The 26,440-nt window shown below is 40.7% G+C and overlaps 1 protein-coding gene across 12 annotated transcripts in view; it reads left to right on the plus strand.

The window, feature by feature from the left end:
• The window catches only part of ENOX1 (ecto-NOX disulfide-thiol exchanger 1), a 610,449-nt gene that overhangs the window by 393,165 nt on the left and 190,844 nt on the right, over positions 1 to 26,440 (plus strand). For all 12 annotated transcript variants that reach the window (XM_073795222.1, XM_073795221.1, XM_073795223.1 and 9 more), the window contains 2 exons: positions 3,396 to 3,539; positions 4,371 to 4,508. In XM_073795222.1, the coding sequence (XP_073651323.1) occupies positions 3,396 to 3,539; positions 4,371 to 4,508 (282 nt within the window). The remainder of the gene's footprint in view (positions 1 to 3,395; positions 3,540 to 4,370; positions 4,509 to 26,440) is intronic.

The following is a 26,440-nucleotide window of genomic DNA, read 5'->3' on the forward strand; positions in this document are numbered from 1 at the left end:
AGTTCATCATGAATCTCTTGAAATCGTTTGCAGTTGCACAGGTAGGAAAAGAAAACCCTAGAGAGAAAAATGTATACATCTTTTAAATTACATTGTATTATTTTATAAAGGAACGGTGAAAAGGAAGAAATATTCTGGTACAATTTAGATGTGACACAGAAAACTAGGGCAACACTTACTTTTAGAAATATCAAGTGTTACTCACTGTTTTAAAATTAATTACATAATTATCCAGTAGAACACAAAGATCCCAGGGTACCTTAATGGAAACACTACACTTTCAAATAAAATAATAATAATTAGCACCTACTATATTCCAAGTGTTTTATTAGCTGTAATTTTTAACTCCCCACATCTCTGTGTGTAAATAAACATTAAGAATATTAATCTTTTCTATAGTTTAGAAATAAGAAAACTAAGGCAGAGACATTCATCGGAATGATGAATTAGGCATTATGGCCTTGAATCATTTAAAGAGGCAGGTACTCAGTAGGAACAATAGATGTTCGTAGAGTATAAAAATCACTCTTGTAACTATTCATAAATTACCAGGTAGTAATTAATTTAAAATATCACCTTTCTCCCAAACCAAATCACTTTAAAATTTTTGAAGAATTGAAAGGCATCCTTGGGCTTCCCTGGTGGCACAGTGGTTAAGAATCCGCCTGCCAATGCAGGGGACACGGGTTCGAGCCCTGATCCGGGAAGATCTCACATGCCGCGGAGCAGCTAAGCCCGTGTGCCACAACTACTGAGCCTGTGCTCTAAAGCCTGTGAGCCACAACTACTGAGCCCGCGTGCCACAGCTACTGAAGCCTGCGCACCTAGAGCCCGTGCTCCGCAACAAGAGAAGCCACTGCAGTAAGAAGCCTGCACATCGCAACGAAGAGCAGCCCCCGCTCGCCGCAGCTAGGGAGAAGCCCACACCCAGCAACGAAGACCCAACGCAGCCAAAAATAAATAAATCTATTTTAAAAAGAATTGCAAGGCATTCTTGAGTCTATTGGAAATGCCTAAGACATGACAGAACTTCCTTTAGAGTCACCATTCTAGGTACATGGCAGCCACATGAAGTTGTATGTCATTCAAACCGTTGGATAGGGACATTGAAGAGATGTCATACATAGAATGTCACCCTCTCATTAGGGGATAAATTCAGGTTTACAAACCACAGCTTGCCAAGGAAGCAATACTTTTTGCTTTTTTGCTTTTGTGATGAAACAGTAGCGGTTTTGTTACTATTCCCGGTGAAACAGTATCAGTCTTAAAATGGAGATGGAAAGCGTGGGTAGAAGCTAAGGGCCACCAGGACACTCGATTCCCCTTAGTAATACCACAGTCACTAAAGTGAAAACTAACACTGGAACAGGTATAAAGCCAAGGAGAGCTACCACCACCCCTAAAATACTGTAGTGAGAAAGGCAAAGTGAAACATGGCCAGTCAGGCACAAGTCATAAAGCCTACAAAGTAAAGGGATATTCTCTGATACAGTGTTCCAGAACTGCAGACTCATTGGACAGAAAAAAAAGTTGTCATTAATGCCAGTTTGGGGAGAGCTTGAGCTAGAAAAAGAACCAGCCAACTGAACTTCACTGGGGAGATCAGTAAGACAAATAGTGACCTTGCAGTGATCTCAAGCGCTTCTCCTCCTGGGCCATTTGAGCAAAAGCATGAACACGTTGTAGCCTGACTTTGCTTTGGTGTTCTGAAATGGCTGGAGATGGAGAGAGGAAAATGCTTTGAGGTTTCACCACAGAACTATTGCTGGTCTGTGGCTAGCTAAAGGGCAGGCATTTTGGTTAGCTATGTATTGATGTTATTGGGTGTGTTTTATATGGTGAGAATCTCTTTGTCTGATGGCATCCACCGCCTGGGATAAATGATGCATATAATATATAAACACGTTCTGAGTTTATTTGGGTGGTAGAGTCTAATTGCGAGGTTTGAAACGTTTGTCCTGAGTACACTTTGCTCCCAAAGTTGAAATCATTCACTACTTCTTGATGAAGGTGTTTTATCTTCCTGATAGACTATTGGAAATAATTCCCCACCATCTCTCATTCCCCTATGTCTGAGGGCCAGGGATTTGTGGAGACCATAGAAACGATTTGCTCAATATCCACCTATCCTTGAGATATTGAAACCTGAGCTTCCATTTGAATTAAACTTACACTCACCTGGCAGTAAGGGTTTTTTTGTATGTTTTTTGGTTTTTTTGAGAATACAGTGTTCGAAAGGATCACTGATTCTTGCACCTAAGAATCAAAGAAATAAAAGAGCATACCATAAAAGGGCCAAACTTCACACTAGATACACTGACAGACTATAACACTAATTCTAAAATATATATTAGCAGAAAGACAGTTGAAAAAAATTTCTAAATTTGTGCCTAAATAAAGATAAGTACTTCGAATTCAGTTGTTCTACCAATCTACTTAAAATTCAAACTTCCCAGATCAGCCATCCAAGTGATGTGTTTTGTCTTCCAGTCTTGAACTGGTAAAAGTGCTTTTAAAATATGTACATAGGAATGCTATGTCTTTGCATTTTTAAGGATGGAGAGAAGGCATAGCATTTTATAAACGGTACAACATAGAGGGACCTTTTGTAACTTTAAGTAATGTTTTGTTTTTTTGTCTTTTTCAGAAAGGTGCTTTGAAAAGTCTTAAAAATACATTTCTATATAAGCTGTGCAATTCTCAGGAAAATTCAGACCAAACAAATTGCGGCCAGTTAAATTTATCTTGTCATAGAACTAAGAAAACAAATGCTTTTCCTCTGCTGCCCCAGCACCCTCTGCGTCTTCTTCGACGGGTGGGCAGCACGCCATTCTTTCCTTTTGCCTTTCCTGACGATTGTAATTTGGGCACACTCTTTACCAATCTCACGGGGAGTAGCTCGTTGCTTTTTTTTCTCCCTCTTCCCAACTTTTTCTCCCTCTCTGAATACATTTCACAGACGACCGTCTTCGAAAATAACAACATCAATTAATTTTTTAACTTAAAAAAAAATCACATTTAGCCCCGAGTCTGCCCTCTCCATTGATGTGTCATGTGCGGAGCAGGCTGTGAGGGTCTGATAAGTCCCGTTTGTGAAGTCTCTTCAGTAGGAGGCCAGGCACTAGCTGCTCCACAGACGGGCTGTTTATTTCATCCAGCCCTGCTCCGGGTGGTTTGACAGTTGACCTGCACATCTCCCGGTCTCCAAGACCAGACCAGAGAAGGATGCAGCTTCGCCTCTGTGCCTCCCACTGAAAGCTGTTCTTTGTCGTTTATTTGTTTGGTGGTGGTTGTTGTTGTTGTTGATTTTGAATAGACCACAGTTTTTCCCATGAGAGCTCCCCCAGTTAGCGATGACACTTTCTCACTGCACTGCTCTTCTTCCCCTTTTGCAGAATCCGATGATCTCCGTGGGGACCCTGCACTCAGCCATCAAAGCACTCCCGCCCCTCAGGATGCTCGTAATTCAATAGTAGATGCAGGCGGCGTTGAAAGCATCACACAGTGTCCCCAGCAGCTTCCTCAGATGATGGCTGCAGGTAAATGTCGGTGGCCAGCACTGAACACAAACAAGGCATTTTGCGTCTTAGTGGAAAGCCTCCCCAGCCATGAAAATAAGTATTGAACCAGGAGCCTGGGCTCCTCAAAGAAACCAGGCTCTGGAACTAGTGAACCTCAAAGAGCATTCAGTCAAATTTAACTTATTTTGCTGACCTTTTTTTTTTTTTAAGCTCTGTGCTATTTGTCTTCAATATTATTTATTTATTTTGTTTCGATGAAAGCCGGGGCTTATAAGAAATATTTTGGGAGTCACTTTAGAAGGACACCTGCGTTTCCTTAATGTACGTATGTAAATAGTTTGTAAAGGACGGAATATGTTACAAGGTAACACTTAATAAATTCAGTCAGGACCAATTTGACTGCTTGACATCTGATTCTAGAGATTTTATTAGACGGTTAGAGGGTGTGTCTGCTTCAGAATTACTCTTGGAAACAGGCTTATTCTAAGCCAATTGACTTGTTTTACCCAGAGAGTCCTCTGGCTTTGCCTCTCCACCGGGGAACTTAACTAATGTTTCACCTGGAGAAGGAAGAGATTCTTCAGTTTTTTCCAGGGGTACTTCCTTAATGGCATGCTGTGTATAATATAAACTGCATGTCCTTCAGTTTCCTCCCAGAATGTATTTGGAAACTCTTTTATGTTTCCGTCTGGAGAAAGCACCGCTGTAGGTTACAGTGCTGTTATTTTTTGTGGTTTGGGAATGTGCTTAAACGAAGCCTCACGTCTCTAGAAATGCGATTTGTTTTCAAAGAGACACCATCGCCTGTGGACTCTAAGTCAGAGTTTCTTCCCCCCTACCCCATCACAGCAGCCGATGGTTTGGGGAGTCTCGCAATCGACACGACCCAGCTGAACATGTCAGTGACGGACCCCACCGCCTGGGCCACCGCTATGAATAACTTGGGCATGGTTCCCGTGGGGTTGCCTGGACAGCAGCTCGTGTCAGGTAAGCTTTCTCTTGGGTTGGGAGATGCCTGCAACCACGCCACTGGGTGTGGGCGACAGGCGCCTTGGCCATCTTTGCACGCGCAGGTGTTGAGCCCGGTCTGGGACTGATGACCGGGGCATGGTTAGGCAGGCTGTATGCCTGAGATTCTTCTCATCACCTCGCTCTTCTGCCTAACAGCCATTCTCAGAAAAAGCCACAAGCGGTTATCTCTCACCGGTGGCACTGCAACACCAATTTTGTATTTTAAATGGGTAAATAGAAGAGCTAATATTTGCTTTCCAATTTACAAAACTCTTCCACAGACGTTACGCCATTTGATTCCACAGCCGTCTCTTTGAGACAGGTATACGCTTACGGTGGGCGTGACTCTTGTTCATGTTCCCATGTTAAAAACAGGGAAAGAGGGGTCCAGAGTTTGGGTGACTTGTCCAGCACTGAAGCGGCAGAACTTAGAAACCCAACTCAACTGACACTGCATTCCCTGTTTTCTTTCCGTCACACTTTGAAATAGTAATAACAGTCATGTATTCGATATAGAAAATGTTTGGAGATGTCACAAAGTAGAAGGTCATTTGAAAGAGTTGATCATTTAATTTAACACATGTTTATTGCAGATTTTCCATGTGCCCTGTAACAAGTGCTTTGGGAAATAGAAAAATATATATATGTAAGTGTCCTCGAGGGTTGAGGGAGCATATCTCCCCAAACTGAAAAACACAGCGACAAAAAACAGCAATAAAGATAATGTGTAGAATCAGGTGCTAAGAGGTGGTTCGGTAATTTCCAGAAGGATCAATGCCTGGGGCTCTGAGGGAAGATGTTATCGGGGAGGTGGGACTTGAGCTGTCTGGAAAGATACATAGGGCTTCAGTATTCACTTAACTCATTCAACACACATTTTTTCCCCCTACTTACTTATTTATTTATTTTATTTTATTTTACTTATTCATTTTTTACAGCAGGTTCTTATTATTTACTTTATACATATTAGTGTATACATGTCAATCCCAATCTCCCAATTCATCCCACACACCCCCCACCCGCCGCTTTCCCCGCTTGGTGTCCATACATTTGTTCTCTCCATGTGTGTGTCTACTTCTGCCTTGCAAACCGGTTCATCTGTAACATTTTTCTAGATTCCACTTATATACGTTAATATACAATGTTTGTTTTTCTCTTTCTGACTTACTTCACTCTGTATGTCAGTCTCTAGGTGCATCCATGTCTCTACAAATGACCCAATTTCATTCCTTTTTATGGCTGAGTAATATTCCATTGTATATATGTATCACAACTTCCTTATCCATTCGTCTGTCGATGGGCATTTAGGTTGCTTCCATGACTTGGCTATTGTAAATAGTGCTGCAATGAACATTGGGGTGCATGTGTCTTTTTGAATTATGGTTCTCTCTGGGTATATGCCCAGTAGTAGGATTGCTGGGTCATATGGTAATTCTATTTTTAGTTTTTTAAGGAACCTCCATACTGTTCTCCATAGTAGCTGTATCAATTTACATTCCCACCAACAGTGCAAGAGGGTTCCCTTTTCTCCACACCCTCTTCAGCATTTGTTGTTTGCATGTTTTCTGATGATGGCCATTCTGACCATTGTGAGGTGATACCTCATTGTAGTTTTCATTTGCATTTTGGTAATAATTAGTGGTGATGAGCAGTTTTTCATGTGCCTTTTGGCCATCTGTATGTCTTCTGTGGAGAAATGTCTATTTAGGTCTTCTGCCCATTATTGGATTAGATTGTTTTTTTAATATTGGGCTGCATGAGCAGTTTATATATTTTGGAGATTAATCCTTTGTCCACTGATTCATTTGCAAATATGTTCTCCCATTCTAAGGGTTGTCTTTTCATCTTGTTTATAGTTTCCTTTGCTGTGCAAAAGCTTTTAAGTTTCAATAGGCCCCATTTGTTTATTTTTGGTTTTATTTCCATAACTCCAGAAGGTGGGTCAAAAAAAGATCTTGCTGTGATTTATGTCAAAGAGTGTTCTTCCTGTGTTTTCCTCTAAGAGTTTTATAGTGCCAGGTCTTACATTTAGGTCTTTAATCCATTTTGAGTTTATTTTTGTGTATGGTGTTAGGGAGTGTCCTAATTTCATTCTTTTACATATAGCTGTCCAGTTTTTCCCACACCACTTATTGAAGAGGCTGTCTTTTCTCCGTTGTATATCCTTGTCTCCTTTGTCATAGATTAGTTGACCACAGGTGCATAGGTTTATTTCTGGGCTTTCTATCCTGTTCCCTTGATCTATATTTCTCTTTTTGTGCCAGTACCATATTGTCTTGTTTACTGTAGCTTTGTAGTAGTATAGTCTGAGTTAGGGAGTCTGATTCCTCAACATTGCTTTGGCTATTCAGGGTCTTTTGTGTCTACATACAAATTTTAAGATTTTTTTGTTCTGGTTCTGTAAAAACTGCCATTGGTAATTTGATAGGGATTGCATTGAATCTTTAGATTACTTTGGATAGTATGGTCATTTTCACAATATTGATTCTTCCAATCCAAGAACATGGTATATCTCTCCATCTGTTGGTGTCATCTTTGATTTCTTTCATCTGTGTCTTATAGTTTTCTGAGTACAGCAGGTCTTTTACCTCCTTAGGTAGGTTTATTCCTAGGTATTTTATTCTTTTTTGTCACAGTGGTGAATGGGGTTGTTTCCTTAATTTCTCTTTCTGATCTTTTGTTATTAGTGTATATGAATGCAACAGATTTCTGTGCATTAATTTTTGTATCCTGCAACTTTGCCAAATTCATTGATTAGCTCTAGTAGTTTTCTGGTGGCATCTTTAGGATTCTCTATGTATAGTATCATGTCATCTGCAAACAGTGACAGTTTTACTTCTTCTTTTCCAATTTGTATTCCTTTTATTTCTTTTCCTTCTCTGATTGCTGTGGCTAGGACTTCCAAAACTATGTTGAATAATAGTTGTGTGAGTGGGCAACCTTGCCTTGTTCCTGATCTTAGAGGAAATGCTTTCAGTTTTTCACCATTGAGAATGATGTTTGCTGTGGGTTTGTCATATGTGGCCTTTATTATGTGGAGGTAAGTTCCCTCTATGCCTACTTTCTGGAGGGTTTTTATCATAAATGGGTGTTGAATTTTGTCAAAAGCTTTTTCTGCATCTATTGAGATGATCTTTTGGTTTTTATTCTTTAATTTGTTAATATGGTCTATCACATTGATTGATTTGTGTATATTGAAGAATCCTTGCATCCCTGGGATAAATCCCACTTGATCATGGTGTATGATGCTTTTAATGTGTTGTTGGATTCTGTTTGCTAGTATTTTGTTGAGGATTTTTGCATCTATATTCATCAATGATATTGGTCTGTAATTTTCTTTTTTTGTAGCATCTCTGTCTGGTTTTGGTGTCAGGGGGATGGTGGCCTTGTAGAATGAGTTTGGGAGTCTTCCTTCCTGTGAAGGTTTCTGGAAGAGTTTGAGAAGGATGGATGTTAGCTCGTCTCTAAATGTTTCATAGAATTCACCTGTGAAGCCATCTGGTCCTAGACTTTTGTTTGTTGGAAGAATTTTAATCACAGTTTCAATTTCATTACTTGTGATTGGTCTGTTCATATTTTCTATTTCTTCCTGGTTCAGCCTTGGAAATTTATACCTTTCTAAGAATTTGTCCATTTCTTCCATGTTGTCCATTTAATTAACGTAGAGTTGCTTGTAGTAGCCTCTAATGATGCTTTGTATTTCTGTGGTGTCCATTGTAACTTCTGTTTCATTTCTAATTTTATTGATTTGAGTCCTCTCCCTCTTTTTCTTGAGGAGTCTGGCTAAAGGTTTATCAATTTTGTTTATCTTCTCAAAGAACCAACATTTAGTTTTTTTGATATTTGCTATTGTTTTCTTTGTTTCTATTTCATTTATTTCTGCTCTGATCTTTAATGATTTATTTCCTTCTCACTTAACGTTAGTTAACCGTATAAGTTTGGATTTTGCTTTGTTCTTCTTTCTCTAGTTCCTTTAGGTGTAAGGTTAGATTGTTTATTTGAGATTTTTCTAATTTCTTGAGGTAGGATTGTATTGCTATAAACTTCCCTCTTAGAACTGCTTTTGTTACATCCATAGGGTTTGGATCATCCTGTTTTCATTGTCATTTGCCTCTAGGTATTTTGGGATTTCTCTTTTATTTCTTCAGTGATCTCTTGGTTACTTAGTAATGTATTGTTTAGCCTCCATGTGTTTGTGTTTTTTACGTTTTTTTCTGTGTAATTGGTTTCTAATCTCATAGCATTGTGGTCAGAAAAGATGCTTCATGTGATTTCAGTTTTCTTAAATTTACTGAGGCTTGATTTGTGACCCAAGATGTGATCTATCCTGGAGAATGTTCCGTGTGCAGTTGAGAAGAAACTGTAATCTGCTGTTTTGGATTGAATGTCCTATAAATATCAATTAAATCTATCTGGTCTGTTGTGTCATTTAAAACATGTGTTTCCTTATTCATTTTCTGTCTGGATGATCTGTCCATTGGTGTAAGTGAGGTGTTAAAGTCCCCCACTATTATTGTGTTACTGTTGATTTCCTCTTTTATAGCAGTTAGCGTTTGCCTTATGTATTGAGATGCTTCTATATTGGGTGCATATATATTTATAATTGTTATATCTTCTTGGATTGATCCCTGGATCATTATGTAGTGTCCTTCCTTGTCTCTTGTAACTTTCTTTATGTTAAAGCCTATTTTATCTGATATGAGTATTGCTACTCCAGCTTTCTTTTGATTTCCATTTGGATGGATATCTTTTTCTATCCCCTCACTTTCATTCTGTATGTGTCCCTAGGTCTGAAGTGGGTCTCTTGTAGACAGCGTATAAATGGGTCTTGTTTTTGTATCCATTCAGCCAGTCTATGTCTTTTGGTTGGAGCATTTAATCCATTCACATTTAAGGTGATTATCGATATGTTTGTTCCTATTACCATTTTCTTAATTGTTTTGGGTTTGTTTTTGTAGGTCCTTTTGTTCTCTTGTGTTTCCCACTTAGAGAAGTTCCTTTAGCATTTGTTGTAGAGCTGGTTTGGTGGTGCTGAATTCTCTTAGCTTTTGCTTGTCTGTAAAGTTTTTCATTTCTCCATCGAATCTGAATGAGATCCTTGCCGGTAGAGTAATCTTGGTTGTAGGTTCTTCCCTTTCATCACTTTAAATATATCGTGCCACTCCCTTCTGGCTTGTAGAGTTTCTGCTGAGAAATCAGCTGTTAACCTTATGGGAGTTCCCTTGTATGTTATTTGTCATTTTTCCCTGTTGCTTTTAATACTTTTTCTTTGTCTTTAATTTCTGTCAGTTTGATTACTATGTGTCTTGGCATGTTTATCCTTGGGTTTATGCTGCCTGGGACTCTCTGTGCTTCCTGGACTTGGATGGCTATTTCCTTTGCCATGTTAGGATAGTTTTTGACTATAATCTCTTCAAATATTTTCTCGGGTCCTTTCTCTCTCTCTTCTCCTTCTGGGACCCCTACAGTGCAAGTGTTGGTGTGTTTAATATTGTCCCAGAGGTCTCTTAGGCTGTCTTCATTTCTTTTCATTCTTATTTCTTTATTCTGTTCTGCAGCAGTGAATTCCACCAGTCTGTCTTCCAGGTCACTTATCTGTTCTTCTGCCTCAGTTATTCTGCTGTTGATTCCTTGTAGTGTAGTTTTCATTTCAGTTTTTCATTTTTCATTCCCATTTTTCATCTCTTGTTTGGTTGTTCCTTAATTCTTCTAGATCTTTGTTAAACATTTCTTGCATCTTCTCAATCTTTGCCTCCATTCTTTTTCTGAGGACCTGGATCATCTTCACTGTCATTATTCTGAATTCTTTTTCTGGAAGGTTGCCTATCTCCACTTCACTTAATTGTTTTTCTGGGGTTTTATCTTATTCCTTCATCTGGTACATAGTCCTCTGCCTTTTCACTTTGTCTGTCTGTCTGTGAATGTGGTTTTCATTCCACAGGCTGCAGGATTGTAGTTCCTCTTGCTTCTGCTGTCTGCCCTTGGTAGATGAGGCTATCTAAGAGGCTTGTGCAAGTTTCCTGATGGGAGGGACTGGTGGTGGGTAGAGCTGGCTGTTGCTCTGGTGGGCAGAGCTCAGTAAACTTTAATCTGGTTGTCTGCTGATGGGTGGGGCTGAGTTCCCTCCCTGTTGTTGGTTGTTTGGCCTGAGGCAACCCAGCCCTGGAAGCTGCAGGCTCTTTGGTGGGGCTAATGGCAGACTCTGGGAGGGCTCATGCCAAGGAGTACTTCCCAGAACTTCTGCTGCCAGTGTCATTGTCCCCGTGGTGAGCCACAGCCACCCCCTGCCTCTGCAGGAGACCTTCTAACACTAACAGGTAGGTCTGGTTCGGTCTCCTATGGGGTCACTGCTCCTTCCCCTGGGTCCCGATGCACACACTACCTTGTATGTGCCCTCCAAGTGTGGAGTCTCTGTTTCCCCCAGTCCTGTTGAAGTCCTGCAATCGAATCCTGCTAGCCTTCAAAGTCTGATTCTCTGGGAATTCCTCCTCCCGTTGCTGGACCCCCAGGTTGTGAAGCCTGACGTGGGGCTCAGAACCTTCACTCCAGTGGGGGGACTTCTGTGGTATAATTGTTCTCCAGTCTGTGAGTCACCCACCCAGTGGATATGGGATTTGATTTTGTTGTGATTGCACCCCTCCTACTATCTCACTGCGGCTTCTCCTTTGTCTTTAGATATGGGGTGTCTTTTTTGGTGAGTTCCAGTGTCTTCCTGTCGATGATTGTTCAACACTTAATTGTGATTCCTGTGCTCTCGCAAGAGGGAGTCACACACTCAACACATTTTTTGAGACACTGTCCTCGTGCAGTGGCTCCAGCAGTAAACAAAATAGGCAAGGTCCCTGCTGTCCCAGTATTTGCAGTGGAGAAGCAGCAGTTATTATAGTGTGCTCATTGTTATATGTCAGAAGAACAGTTCACTTTTGCGCATCAAGTTAGCTGAGGGTAGACGGTATGCATTAAGTAGAAACCAGTTGCCTTTGGAGAGTTACTAAGTTTCACACCCACGAACCTGTGTACTTTGAGTTGAGTTGACCAAACATTTGGTTTTTGTTGTTTGTTTTTGTTCTTTTTGTCAATATGGGCCATACATGTAAAAGTCTAAACTAGCTGTAGTAAATTATATATAATGTGTATGCATGTGTGCACATGTATACAAACATATGTACACACACATACATACATATATAAATATATATGTGGTTTCTTATTTAATATAACAAAGAACATGAGAAGAGAGGACAGGAGACAGGAAAGTGAGAAACAGAAAAAGGAAAGTCAAATATTGAGTTAAAAGCATTATACTTAGGATATTTATAAAATTCTCCAAAATGTTATAAAATTCATACAGTTGAAGATTGGTCTGCTATGGGATGTGTGTGTATGTACGTAAAATGACAGTCTCTATGGTTTGAACATGCGTTTATCTGGACTCCTTTTCCCTAAAGCTAATCTAGACAGATACTTCCTTCTAATAAGTTGAGAGCAGAGATTTGTATGTTTCTGCCCAAATTTTCTCAACTGCCTAATTGAAATATTGCTATAGCAGAAATTACTTTACTCTTGTCTCCACCTCCCACTCCTCTCAGACAGTGTTGTGTGCCTTCCAGAGTAAGCCACAGCCTCAATAATTCATGATTTTTTCTTATGATTTTGAGTCTTCTGACATTTTAACCATGACCAGTTTATGATTTTCCCAGTAACTTACCATGAAAAGAATTACAGCCCTACTTGTTATAGAAGATTTACCGTATCTACCGTGAATTACATTCTCTATCTCCTGTATTAGCCAAACTGCTTCAACTGTGTCTGAGCCTTTTGCGCTCTTCCTGAGCATCCTTCATCATTCCCCTCATCCACCAGCTGAAGTACACTCTGCTTTGTTCTCAGGGCTGCCAGCAGACTCTCTTTATTGACCCTCTCTCAGGGTCAAGTCCTGTTTTATTTGGTGAGTGTTTATATGTTTTCCTCCAGTCTTTTTTCTATGCAAATATTTGAATCCTATTAAATATAAAATTTTCTGTTGTGTATTTTTATTAGCACCTTATCCTAAATTATTTTTCCTTTCTATAGTTTTATATTAAAATTTTAGAATAATCCATTAAATAAATCTTCCACAGTTTTCCTGTATTTACATTTAAGCTATTTCCATTTTTTTACTCTTACTAACCAAGTTGCTTGGGAGAACATAATCTCTTCAAGTATGTGAAAACATTTTACCTTTTCTGTAAAATGATGATTGTATCTGTTTCCTGGGACAGTTGTGAGATTTTAATATGATAACTTCTCATACAATAACTGCGTAGTACCTACACATAGTAAGCATTCATTAAACATTAACTGTTATTCCTTCCTTCCTTCCTTTTGATGTTTTTCAGCAAATAATATTGCAGTGAACCTTTTTTATGCGTAGAGCTTTGCAGCAATTAGAATTATTTTGCTTGGATGGACTACTACATGTAGAATTAGTTGGTCAAAACAAATGAACATTTTAAACTTTCTTGTTAAATACTGGGTAATTAATTTCCAAAATATAAACATATATTTAATATTTACTGACTTGATATGCAAAGATGGCATCCTGTTATTTTACTTTAAATTATTTTATAACTACTCCTTTTAAATTGTATCATTTTCCTGCATTTATTTTCTATTCATATTTACTCTTTTGTAAATATATTTATTACTTTCATACTATATCCATTCATCACATAGGGTTCTGGGTGATTTTTTTATTAGCTTGTATTTGGTCATTACTTTTAAGCATTTTAATCTTTAAAATAATTTTTTTTAATTTATATTTATTTTTGGCTGTGTTGGGTCTTCGTTTCTATGTGAGGGCTTTCTCTAGTTGCGGCAAGCGGGGGCCACTCTTCATCGCGGTGCACGGGCCTCTCACTATTGCGGACCCTCTTGTTGCGGAGCACAGGCTTTAGATGCGCAGGCTCAGTAGTTGTGGCTCACGGGCCCAGTCGCTCCGCGGCATGTGGAATCTTCCCAGACCAGGGCTCGAACCCGTGTCCCCTGCATTGGCAGGCAGATTCTCAACCACTGCTCCACCAGGGAAGCCCTAAGCATTTTAATCTTGACGTTCATATTTTCTAAAAATATTTATCCAGTCTGTATTTTGCCTCTTTAGTATTGTTCCTTTAAAAAAAAAAAAAGTTTAACATTTCCTTTATGAGTCCTTTATGCTTATTTCATTTCTAAATACAGAAGGGTTTGGCCCACTCCCTACAGTTGATATATAGTCCTGATTTGCCATGCCTCCGTGAATGTACTTCCTTCTTTTATCAGAAATTCAATTCTTATGTATATTTCAATCTGTTGCTGAAATACCTATTCTGTACTACTGATCTCTTTTTATTCTGGCACCGCATTGTTTCAATTCTTATAGCTTTATAGTATACTTATATAAAGTATCTTTTTACTGTACCCAATGTGTGGTGCTCTTTGTTTCTTTTTCCCACAGTCATAGAGCCACAGAATGTTGCTCCTGGCCCAGTTTTCATGCTGGTGCCTCTTGGAGGCAACCTTTAATGTCTCAGAAGGGACATAAAGATAATTTAGTGTATCCTTCTTTCCAAGAAATCTCCTCTAAAATGTCTCTGACAGAATTATGGGGAGGCTGGATTTTATGCACGCTTGGCCTTCTCCCAAAGTTTCTGGTATTTCTAAATGACCAACGCCTCTTCCCATGTTTGTTAAAATTAAATTGACACTAAATCCCTTTCCTTACTACTTTTTTACTATTTTTTGAGAGATGAAAATCATCGGCCAAACAAGGCACACGTTTTTCATATCCTCTGATTTTAATCCAAAGGATTTCCCAGGAAATCTGATGCAGTTCTTGCTGCCGTATCACGCCATTTTGGTGGGTCATTGTGAGCTCCCACAGTTACCCCTCCTTCATTTTCCTCCCCTTTCATCATCACCCACATGTTCCCCACCACAATCCCATTCCCACTTTCATGAAAGTCCCCATTTACCTTCTTCATATGAAGTGCTACTTGAGATCATTACATTGAATTCATTTCTTTTATCCAAAATATACCGTTCTACTGGTACACTGGTATACTAAATCCCACACTCAAAGTCCTCCTTTGTCTATGAGCTAATATTTCCCTCCTTATGGTATTGTACGTTTATTTTATTCCTCATACTTTAAGATTTGTGGAATTTAAAATTTTTTCTTTTTTTTTTTTAATTATCAATTCTTTCTGCATTGGCATAGATCCAGGTTTCCTAAACTGGCCTGTTGGAATATCAGTGTCCCACAGTTGTTAGGTAGGGTTGATGTCATGTAAGTATTTACGTGACCTAACAAGCATGGCAAATTCTGGGTTTAACACAAGTAGGTTGCTTTCTTTGTGGGTTCCTCAGAGCCTTTACTCTGCTAATGTGCAATGCACAGTTTAAAAGAGTGGTATCTCTTAGGTAGGATTCCCTAGACATAATTTAGCCTTTTAAAAATATCTATTAGCATCTCATAAGACACTAGAATATAGCCATCTAAACCAGACTTTTCCCATCAACTGTGGAGATCCCTCTCTAGGACCATCCATCTTTCTTTGCCACATATGATATCTTCCTTGCGATCTAGTTTACAATTTTGTTTGTTTGTGTTTTCACTGAACAGTGTCACTGCCTAATCTCAAGTTTCAAAGTAATCCTCACGTGGTCTGGTGTTGCCTGAAAGCTTCTTCCCAGTTCCCTACAATACACGTTGTCTCCTTTCAGGAGCGCCCCGATCCCCACCTCTGGTGTCATCAGCTGAAACCAAGAATAGCAAATCCCGAGCTTTGACACCATCTGTGTGACCAGCTGCTCCCTTCCTATATACCCTGGCTTCTTCTCCAGAGTTATCATCATCAACTGGAAAGCTTGGAAAGCAGCAGCTGAGTCCCCAGGTGTTAAGTTGCTTGCCCAGGCCTGCCTGGGAACGGGTAATATTTCCTGGACGTTCTCTGACTGTGAGATTATACCTTCCTTTGCTCTAAACTTTTTGAAGTTTTCTTTCCTAATGTCAGCAATCTCTCCTTAGCTGTTACTGACTTTAAGTGGACATGTATCTCTTACCCCAGGTTTCTCAGTGTGCCATTTGTTGTATTTCAAATACATGTTCGGAAAAGGCGTCACACCTCCCTGTTAGCTGTGGAAGTGCCCCATACCTTATCACGTCTTAACCTGGAGCTTAACCTGGAGAGGTCTTAAAAGACCTCTTCCCTCTCACAGGTATCCGAGTTGTTCCTTGGTTCCTACCTTGCGGTTTCTCCTGAAGCTCTGAGTTTGCTCTCAGCGCCTCTGTTCTCTGCCACTCTGGGGAGAGCTGAGATTTACAACCCATGGGGACAGTCCCCTCTCTGTCCCCTTCCTCTCTCCGACTCACGGATGCCCCCACTCATTTTAAAAATTTATTTATTCATTTATTTATTTATTTATTTTTGCTGTGTTGGCTCTTCGTTTCTGTGCGAGGGCTTTCTCTAGTTGCGGCAAGTGGGGGCCACTCCTCATCACGGCCTCTCCTGTTGCGGAGCACAGCCTCCAGACGCGCAGGCTCAGTAATTGTGACTCACGGGGCTAGTTGCTCCACAGCATGTGGGATCTTCCCAGACCAGGGCTCGAACCCATGTCGTCTGCATTGGCAGGCGGATTCTTAACCACTGCGCCACCAGGGAAGCCCTCCCCCACTCATTTTAATTCCACTCTGCTTCCTCAGAATATTTTTTCTCTAGTTTCCTTGTTGGGTTGTTTAATCCTCCCAGAAACAACTTTATCCTCTTCAGTATGCCCAGATATGAAGAGGCATTTGTTAAATCCTTTCATCTCCTGAAGCATCGCTCTTTTAACTGGGATTTATTGAGCCAAACGTACTGAATACTGGGAATAAAAGACATAGACCTCACTCTCCTGTATTAGACCCTAGTGGGGGAAATAGAGAAGAGGGAATAAGCAAATACAAATCAACGTAAGTGGTTCTGCCACTAGCAGATAAAGGGTGCTATAGGATGTCGCTGAAAAGCGGTAAGCAGGAGCGTCATATGATTAGAGCTGTAGTTTTTGTTTGTTTTGTTTTTGTTTTGTTTTGTTTTTTATGATTTTTATTGGAGTATAGTTGATTTACAATGTTGTGTTAGTTTCAGGTATACAGCAAAAGTGAATCAGTTATACATATACTTATATCCACTCTTTTTTAGATTTGTTTCCCATATAGGCTATTACAGAGTATTGAGTAGAGTTCCCTATGCTATACAGTAGGACTTTATTAGTTGTCTGTTTAATATACGGCAGTGTGTATATGTCAATCCCAATCTCCCAATTTATCCTTCCTCTAGAGATTGTCATACTGAGTGAAGTAAGTCAGAGAAAGACAAATATCATACGATATCTCTTATATGTGGAATCTAGAGCTGTAGTTTTACAGAGCACTTTTATTAAGTCCTACAGACAGCTGATGGGAATGAGGGAAGATTGGCAGCAAAGAGATCAGATGGGAGGCTGTAGCAGTTTCCCAGGTAAGAGAAAATGATGGCAATAATAATCATGGTGGTAGAGACAGAAATGAAGGGACCCATGAGACATTTACTCATAGGAAAAAAAACATGAATTGATGACTGAGTCCATGTGGAACGTAAGGCGGGTAAAGAATCCTGGGCTTCTAGCTTTGGAAATTGTGTAAATGGTGGAGTCATTGACTGAGATGGGGAAGGCTGGAAGGGAAAAGGGTGAGGGAAGATGGCGAGTTTCTCTTTGGCTGTGTTGAATATGAAGAAGCTGTTGAAGGAAACACGTGGTGATCAGTCACACGTAAGGGTCTAGAGCTCATGGAGGAAGCGGGTATTTGGCAGCCACAGCACATGGCTGGCCATTGACTCCTCTCTCTCCTAGTTACACTTTTGCTGTGAAATGAGAAACAGGCCCTCAGCTGCTCATGCAGGTCTCAGCCTAACCTCTGATTGCATCTCCAAATAGCTCATTCATCTGTGCCCTCTCTTTTGACCCACTAGATTGCTGTCTGTTGCTGGACTTCGAGGTTTGAAATAAGAGAAGTAGTCAGAGACTTTAAAATGTAAGCTAGGGGTCTATACCTGAAGCCGTCTCATCAGCGCACAGAGACACCCAGATAGACTCTCTGATGATAAACCATCCCCCATACTCGTTTTTAAGATGACAATCATACTCAGGCCAGCAAACTTCCTTTCTTTAGTCCCTGCAGATATTGATGGTGACACTCTGTCACAGGCATGATTAAGGGATGCAGATAGCCTGGTCTTAGTAGTTGGACTCTCTAAAGGATGATGCTTGGTCCTCTTTTGTTTTCATTTTCCATCTTGTTGGAAGAGTTCTCATTATCAAGTGTCAGAAAATAAATAGGCCCTTGACTCGTATTTCACAATGTATGTACCTGATTTCATGTCTCCTTGACAGTTCTGTTATACTTTCCACGGTTATTTACCCTTTTCTCCCCAGGACAGCAGGACAGTACATTGGTGTATTCATTCATTCACCACAATGTTACTGAAAGTTCCTAAGGTGCAGCGTGTGTTCCAAGACACTAGAGAAACAGCAGTTTACATGACAGGCAGGTGATGCTCCTGCGGAGATACACATTTCTAAAGAAGCAGATGTTATCCAAATAGCTGTGCAGGTGATTATATAATTACAGTTGTGGGCTGTTACAAAAGAGGGATGGGAGCCTGACTTAGCTCAGAGGGATTGGAGTGTGTTCAGAAAAGGTTCCCCTGAAGAAGTGATATTCGGCCTAAGACCCCAAGGAGAAATGAAAATTATCCTGGGAGCAGGAGGGAAGAAAGGGCGAATTTGGGAAGATGAGAAAATTCTAAAAGCAGAAAATTCCCTGTGGAAAGGCCTGAGGTGATAAGAACTTGGCTCTTTCAAGGAAATGAAAGTAGGTATATGCATGGGCAAGAAGCGGCAGTTGGCATGGGGCGGGTTGGCAGGTTGGTACTTAACATATGTCTGGAGAGGTTGGCTGGGGCCAGATCCTGCCTGCCAAAGCAAGGAGTACAGATTTTATTTGAAGTGCAGGCTACTGAAGAATTTTAAACAGGGAAGCAAGCTCTGACTCGTGTTTAAAAGAGAAAAAAAGTCAGCCAAGTTGTTTTATAGGGACTGGATTGAAGAGTGGTGAGAAGCACCTGACCTCACACCCAGCGGCTTCTGGAAATCCCAGAAGAGATTAATGGTAGCATGGAGTATGGTAGCATGGAGTATTACGTGTCAGGCATTGCTGTAGGTGCTGGGGATGTACACGCCCTCCTGGAGCTTTCGTTCCAGTGCTTTGTTTATGATGTGTGTGTGTACAGTGTTTCTAGAGGTGAGAGAATTTGTAGATAATTGTTTCCAAAAACTGTAATATTTGCTTCTGCCTGTACTGTGCACTGTATGAGGTAACTGATGTCACTTCAGACAAATCAGGGCTTGTCCTCCAGTAACTCTCCGCAAGTGACAACAGCCCATATCCTTGTTGGCTAGAGCTGTTAGGAAGTGAAAGTCCTTTCCAGATGCTTGCATAACATAATATAGTTATTTGAAATATAGTCATTTTCTTCTCTTCCATGGAAGGAAGCACACAAACATTACTTGCTTTGTAAATTTACTCCTTTGTAGATTGACTTCTTTTGAACTATCGATGTGTCATTTCTTTCTTCCTGTGTATGCCATAACAATGTTTTTGAAAATTTTAAACTGGTTTCCATCTCTTGATTAGCTTAGTCTTTATTTGGTCTGCTGTACTGTGGTATATGTACCAGTCAACTAGCGTGTTGAACTACGCAAGTCACTTTCTTACCTACTAGCCTAAAACTAGAGAAAATATATTCAAAGGATTGCATGTATATTTATATATGTATATATATATATATTAAGTATACACATATTGCATAGAAATATATAACGTGTACACGTGCATATACATCGCAAACACACGCATCCCCTAGCTTGCTTGGTTTCCTTTTCTTCCACTGGGATAGAGAAGCTTTGATATCTTTGACAGCAACATGAGCTGAAGGGAGATATTTGCATTTCATAATGGAAAATTGTATCCTGGCCCTACAGTAGACATTCTAATGCAGCTGGGAACAGAAAGAAAAACCAAACAGTTTTATTCCGATATTAAAATCAATTTGTGTGTTTTCTGTCCTGTGTGCACACATGCATATTACTGTGTATTGGAGTTTTGTTTTGAATTAATGTCAATGCCTTTTATTTGTAAATATAGAATAATTGCATAGCGACTTCTGTATCTTGTTTCTTTTATTTGCTTTTATTTTGCAGCCTTATCATTTTCTGTGTTCCATATTGTGTTTCTGAGTTGTAGATATATCACATTATGCCTTTATATAATTAGGCCATCATGTATCTCACAGACTGTGGCGGACTCTACACTTATACAAGCAAGAACCATATCGAATTCATCTTTGTATTTCCTCTATCATCAAACACAGAGCTGGGTGCTCAATAACTATATAGTTGATTGAATGTGTGATTTGATTTCTATATATAATTAATTATCTAAAATGTATTAATTTTGGAAAAGTCACTTTTATACCTGGTCCTTGGACCATTCTAAAATATAGCTTTTATGTCATTAATCATGGTTAGATATGAAGGGTGGCCATAACCATCAGCCTCCTTATTTGATGTCTGTGAGATTTGATGCCTTTTTCTTCTTTTTATCTTCCCATCTCTCCTTATCATGCTTATTCTTTCATTTATCTTCTTATACATGTGAAGTATATTTATAACAGCTGTTTTAGTGTACTTATCTACTAAGTCTGTTATGTGTGATGTTTCTAAGTTCTTTCTATGGGTTTTTCTCCTTGTGATGGGTCATATTTTTCTATTTCTTTCTTTTCATGCCTAGTAATTCTTTCTTGGATGCCAGACATTGTGAATTTTACATTGTTAGGTGCTGGGGTTTTTTTGTATTCCTTGAAATATTTTTGAGATTTGCTCTGAGATACAGTTAAGTTCCTTAAAAATCGTTTAATTCATGCAAAGCCTTGCTTTTAAGTTTGGATAATTGGGTCTAGAGCAGCCTTTGGCCTGGAGATAATTTTATCCTACTGCTGAGGCAAGACCCTACTTGGAACTCTACCCCAGTACATTGCAACGTTTCCCCTCTCTGGTTATTGGAAATTTGATCGGCTCCCAGAGCTTTTTGAGCTTCAGAAATGGTACCACCTGCTCCTTTTCCATGATTTTTGCCTTGGTACTTCCTTCACATGCCTGATCAATATTCAGCCAAAGACTTGAGGGGAATCATCTGAAGATCTCCAGAGCTCTCTCTCTGATTAGCTCCTTCCTTTCCAGCGCTCGACCTTATAATTTCCTGCTGGCTTGGCCTCCTCAGACACTGAACTCAGGTACACCTCAGGCTCTGTTTGGGTTTCTCTTCCCTGAGTTAAATCCTCAAAACTTTGTAGACAGCAGACTGGGACAATCATAGGTTTCACTTCATCTGTCTCTCTTCTCTCAATAATCACTGTCCTGCACTTCCCGTTGTCCAATCCCTGAAAACTGTCACTTCATGTATTTTGTCTTACTTTTTAGCTGCTTGAAGCAGAAGGTTTAATTCTATCCCTGTTGCTTCCTCATGGCTGCAAGCAGAAGTTTTCAAAGTCTTTTGAAAAAAATGTGTGTGTGTGTGTGTGTGTGTGTGTGTGTGTGTGTGTGTGTGTGTGTGTGTGTGTGTGTGTGTGTGTGTTTCCCTAGGGACATAATCAGTATAAATCTGAGGCTATGCTATGAATGGCTTTACTAGGAATCCTGAAAATAATAGTAATAACTCCACCAGTTATTGAGCACCTAGTACGTACCAAATACTCTAAGTACCTTGCTTCATTTAATCCTCTGCCAGCTAAATATTATTAACCCCATTTTACAGATAAGGGAACTGAACTTGGGTGATGTTAATTAACTTACCTAAGGTTAGCCAGGTAGAATGAGGCAGTGCTGGAATGGAAATCCAGGTCTGGCTGCCTAAACTGTTTCCACTCTATCAGGGATTGGGGGGAAATGATTAAAACAAAACCTCCTACATTTTTGCCTCAGGCCAGCCCTATCTTCACACTTTTACTTTTAAAAATAAATACCTTAGGTGGAAATATATCTTGTGGGATGGGAGGGAGTGATGATTGTAGAGATTTTTTGTATTGCATTGAAATTTAAAAGATTTCAATTATTTAATTTTTATGCATCTCATTTATTGTGCTTGAAATCTGGAGATTTCCATTAAACGTTACAAGTTTAGGACTTGGGGTCCAGTGATCTAAGATCTGTACTAAAGTTTAACCAGGAAAAACTTAGTAATACAAAGTTGACTGCTCTGAATAAGACCGTGGTGGTCATGCCCTCCAGTTAATGTCAGTAATCAAAAATGATCATAAATATAGGGTAAATATGTACATTTCAGTCTAAAAATAAGTAAAGAAAACTCTCCCGAAGGAAGAAAGAAACTTTGAACTTGTCAGTGATTAACACACATCAGATGGACTTGAGTCCAACATATTCGCTCTTGGGAAGGTACCAAATCCGGAGCAGGTGGGCTGGTTGGTTTGGTAACACGGGTGGAGGGAGTTCTTGGCTGAAGGATTCTATTGATGCTTTCTCAAAAGAGTGGGAGGCAAAGTTATCCGGTGAGGTTAGGTGGGCTGATGAGGAATGAAAAGTTTGGGAAGGGAGAGCCCTTGAAGGCAGTCGCTGGAGGAGTGAGAAGAAGCTGATTATGAAAATTTAGGAAGGTTGATGAACACTCATTGCGAGCCTAACATGATTTCCCCCAGCAGTGTTGTATGTTCCCACTGGCGGGGGGGTGGGCACAGAGAGAAGGAGGGTGGCTTTTATCCAGGTTGGGTTTCAGCAGGTGGCCGAAATAACAGGACAAGGGCACAAAGTGGATATGATGAGCTTTGCAGGAGAGTCCTTATGGAGCCAGACCACACAGTTGACTGGGGGCAGAGCAGTGAAAAGGGGGAGGACTGGTGTCAGGGAGAACATGGAGGGGTCCCTGGATGGGAGAAGCTGGTAAGAGCAAGCAGGAGGTTGGAAGGGTTGGAAGGTGTGAGGGAGAAAGGGGAGTTAGCTGATAACAGCAATAAATGGGGACCCTTTCTGTGGTCTTTGCAAAGAAAAATTCTTTTCATTAGAAATTGATGAACTCCCTCTCTCTGCAAGAGGCAGATGGTGGCTTTAGAGCCTGAGGTCTTGGGTTTGAATCCAGGCTCTTTCCATTAGCTGTATAACTTTGAGCGACGTATTTCCCTTCTTTGAGTTCGTTTGTCTGTAGAGGGGACATAATACTCTCAACATCAGAGAACTGTTGCAGTTTCCACAATGGGTAATGAAAGTGTAGGACATAGTGTAGGGATCCAAAATGTTAGTTTCCTTTACCCTCACTGGAGGGCAGTGTAGGGAGGAGTAGTGGGGTGGGAGCGATCTTGGCCGACTCTCTATTTTAAGGGAAAGAAACAAGAAGACGTGGGGGCTTCCCTGGTGGCGCAGTGGTTGAGAGTCCGCCTGCCAATGCAGGGGATGTGGGTTCATGCCCCGGTCCAGGAGGATCCCACATGCCGCGGAGCGGCTGGGCCTGTGAGCCACGGCCGCTGAGCATGCGTGTCTGGAGCCTGTGCTCTGCAACGGGAGAGGCCACAACAGTGAGAGGCCCGCGTACTGCAAAAAAAAAAAAAAAAAAAAGAAGAAGATGTGGCCCCTCTGGACAGTGATTCCCTTGTTCTGACTTTTCTCCTGTTCTAGCAGCAGTGACAACGCTTCTCCTCTACAAGCCAAGTGGAGGCATCCACGTGTACCAGAACACACCCATAAATTGTAGCTCTGTGACAATATTACTCAAAGTAATTTCCACAAGTCACTGTGTCAACTGTAGATTCCAGGGCCTATTTCAAACCTTCTGAGACATGAGGCCCGGAAATGACAACTGAAAACTTGAGAACATAACTCCTTGAAGTACTTCAGGGCCTGGGCTGGTGGGGAAACAAAGCAAAACAAAATACCCCGTTAGGCCTGGGAATGGGTAGGGAAACTTGTCTGATGCTACATTTCCCTGGCCTTAACTGTAACGTAATTTTACAACTGATTTTTCTGGTTAAAGTACCCAAGCCATAAAGTACCTAAAAGGGAGCTGCCAATGCAAATCTAAAAAACATATTTTGAACATCTACTGTGTTCAAGCACTGTGCATAATCTTACCTAACCAGGTTTTATCTTGGAGAAAAAGGTCTTGGGCATCAAGATACACATCCTTGAACTCTAATAAACTATATTTTCCTCCTCATTAGGGACATTTACTTGTTCTCATAGAAGGCACATCTTTGACCTTGAAGCTTTACTTCTACAGGTTTATGCCTGTGGGCAAAGAGACACTTTATCCTGAAGAGCAAGGGGAAATACTGTAGTCTTCAAGTTCACTAAGGCTTTGCAACCACGAGGGCATCTTTAAAGAAATATTCCTCACTTCACTGGCTGGAACTCTTGTGGCCTCCATCAGTTAATGCTTCCTAGCCATGTACTCTGTCTCAGCAGGAAAAATAGGCCTCACACTCTAATGCGAGGCAACTAAAGTCTCCGCAGGGGACCCTCGCTCAGAGTGAATCACTGCTGACGAGGTTCTAACCAGAGACATTTTCATGAACTGGGCAATCGCTCAAAAATGCTCATTTTCTGTTTTCAAAACTTTGTGGCCTCTCTCGGAAACCATGTATTTGAGAACGTCTTTTTGAATGTGTTCATCCCCAGCTGTGAGAAAATACTGCCTTGTCGTGGGTAGGAAAAAAGCAATTTAGGGAAATAATAGAGGAAGATGATGATGTCATACGTGTCTGGATTTCTGTGTCATCCTCGCTGGTGCTCGGCTGGGAGAGGGACAGGCCAGAGGCTCTGCAGGGGCCAGAGGAGGCCCTGACTGACTAGAGAAGCCTGGGAAGGCAGGAAGGTGCCGGAAAAGCCAGTCAGCATCATATAGGGAAGCAGAGCGCCGACGGCCCCGGAGGCTGGGTGTGAATCCCCCTCTGCGCTGTCACATGGGGACTAAATGACCATGGGCCAGTTGCACAGGTCCCGAGGGCCTTGCTATGCCCACCTGTCAAAGGAGGGTGTCCAGGTTCTCTTCAAGGTCTGAAATACTAGATTTAGGAAAATTCTCAAAATTCAAAACATAAGCCCTTACTATGCACAGTGACTAGCATCCAGGTAGCATCTTGAGGAAATAAAGCAGAATGGTAACTTTTAACGAGAACCACAGGAAGAGTATCTCTATAATTGAGGTAATCTTTCTGGCAGCAGTGGTGGTTTTTATTTGTTTGTTTGTGTATTGGTTCTTTAATGGACCCAGAGAGCCCCTGCAGAGTTAATTGCACACCCAGCCAAGGAAGTGATGTGGGAGAATCATTGTAAGGAACTTTCATCTTTCTAGGCTTTGAAGAAACAACTTGCAACAGAGGAAAGGCAAGTCCTTTGGCAGAACCATGGCGTCTACTGAATAACCAATAACCCAGGGCAAACGTGAGGGTGAGAGTCGTGTAGATGGTAGAAATCAGGTCTCAGTTCAAGCAGCCTTGGGAGCAGGGTGAACAGGGCCTCTGTAGCTCACCTTTTCCTATCAACAGAGGGTAATAGGGTACAGACTATCTAAAATCCTAAGTAAGCGACCTTGTTTGTTCGTATTTGTAGTTGCTCTTGGTCGTGGCTATATCTGATTTATGAATTGTCAGTTCCTTAAGGAAATTCGGAACTTCATAAACACATGAGTAAGGAGGAACCGGAAGTGTCTGTTTTCGTTTTCCCACCCACCTCCCTTCACAAAGCTCTAGCTGTTCCCGAGCCCAGGCTTAAACTGAGGAAAAGAGCCAACACAGCTTCCGTGCAGCCCTTTGCACGGTCGATGTGTGACGGGTTCCTTTTTTGAGTGAGTAAACCACGTGTTCTGTTTTCAACGGCCTCCTGCTGGGCCCCATGCTTAGGAAGGAAAAGGAAATAAGGCCAAGCCTGTTCCAGTCATGTTCATGAGAACCTGAAAACAAGACATGGGGCAAAAAATAACTGAAATAAGAATCATTATTGAGAACCATTAATAAGGATCATTAAGAATTTATCGTAACATGGTATCCATTGTATGGGAAGGTAAGAGCTCCAGCTCAGTAGAAGTAAGATTTGGGCGTTAGAAAGGACTTTAGATAGTAATATCTTATACTGGTGTTTAGGGTTTAATTTTTCAGAGAGATTTCAGATACCGTATTTCATTTAAACCTTAGTGATCCACTCCACAGTGGCAAATGTGTCTCATACTGTTCCCATGCAGACGTTACTAACCTGTCGGGACCCTCTTTCCTACTGAAGTAGTATGTGTTTTTACATGTCAACATGGCACTCCGGGCAGCCAACACCAGTACAAACGAGAAGAAAACTTTCTGCTGACCCTGATCTGGTCCAGCCCTTGCATTTCATGGATGAGGAGATAAGGTCTGGATAGGGTCTAGTTAAGTTCTACAGAATGATGTATCTTGACTGTTTTCTCCATCTTTGATAGGTGGAGAGGACCATCCAGGCACTCTAACCTCTTTCCTTCCACACCTGGTGAAGAACGTGCCAGGTCTGGGAGTGCCATTGTACTTTCCACTGAATGAAACTGGTTATAAACAACTAAACTCTAACCTTGGCTGCTTAAGCACAAGACTTAATAGGAGATTACATTTTTCATTCATTCACTGTAAGAGTTTTGTGTACATTAAAGTAAAGGGAAAGCCTATTGATATTTCCCAAGGCAACTGAGATACGGATAAAATTAATGAACCATGCTCATTTCTCCACATTTATAATCAGTCTCCTTAACTCTTCCTTGTTAAATTTTGTATTCTGGTTACTTTCTTTTC

The sequence above is a fragment of the Tursiops truncatus genome, chromosome 18 (assembly GCF_011762595.2).
Source record: "Tursiops truncatus isolate mTurTru1 chromosome 18, mTurTru1.mat.Y, whole genome shotgun sequence".
NCBI classification, from domain to species: Eukaryota; Metazoa; Chordata; class Mammalia; order Artiodactyla; family Delphinidae; genus Tursiops; species Tursiops truncatus.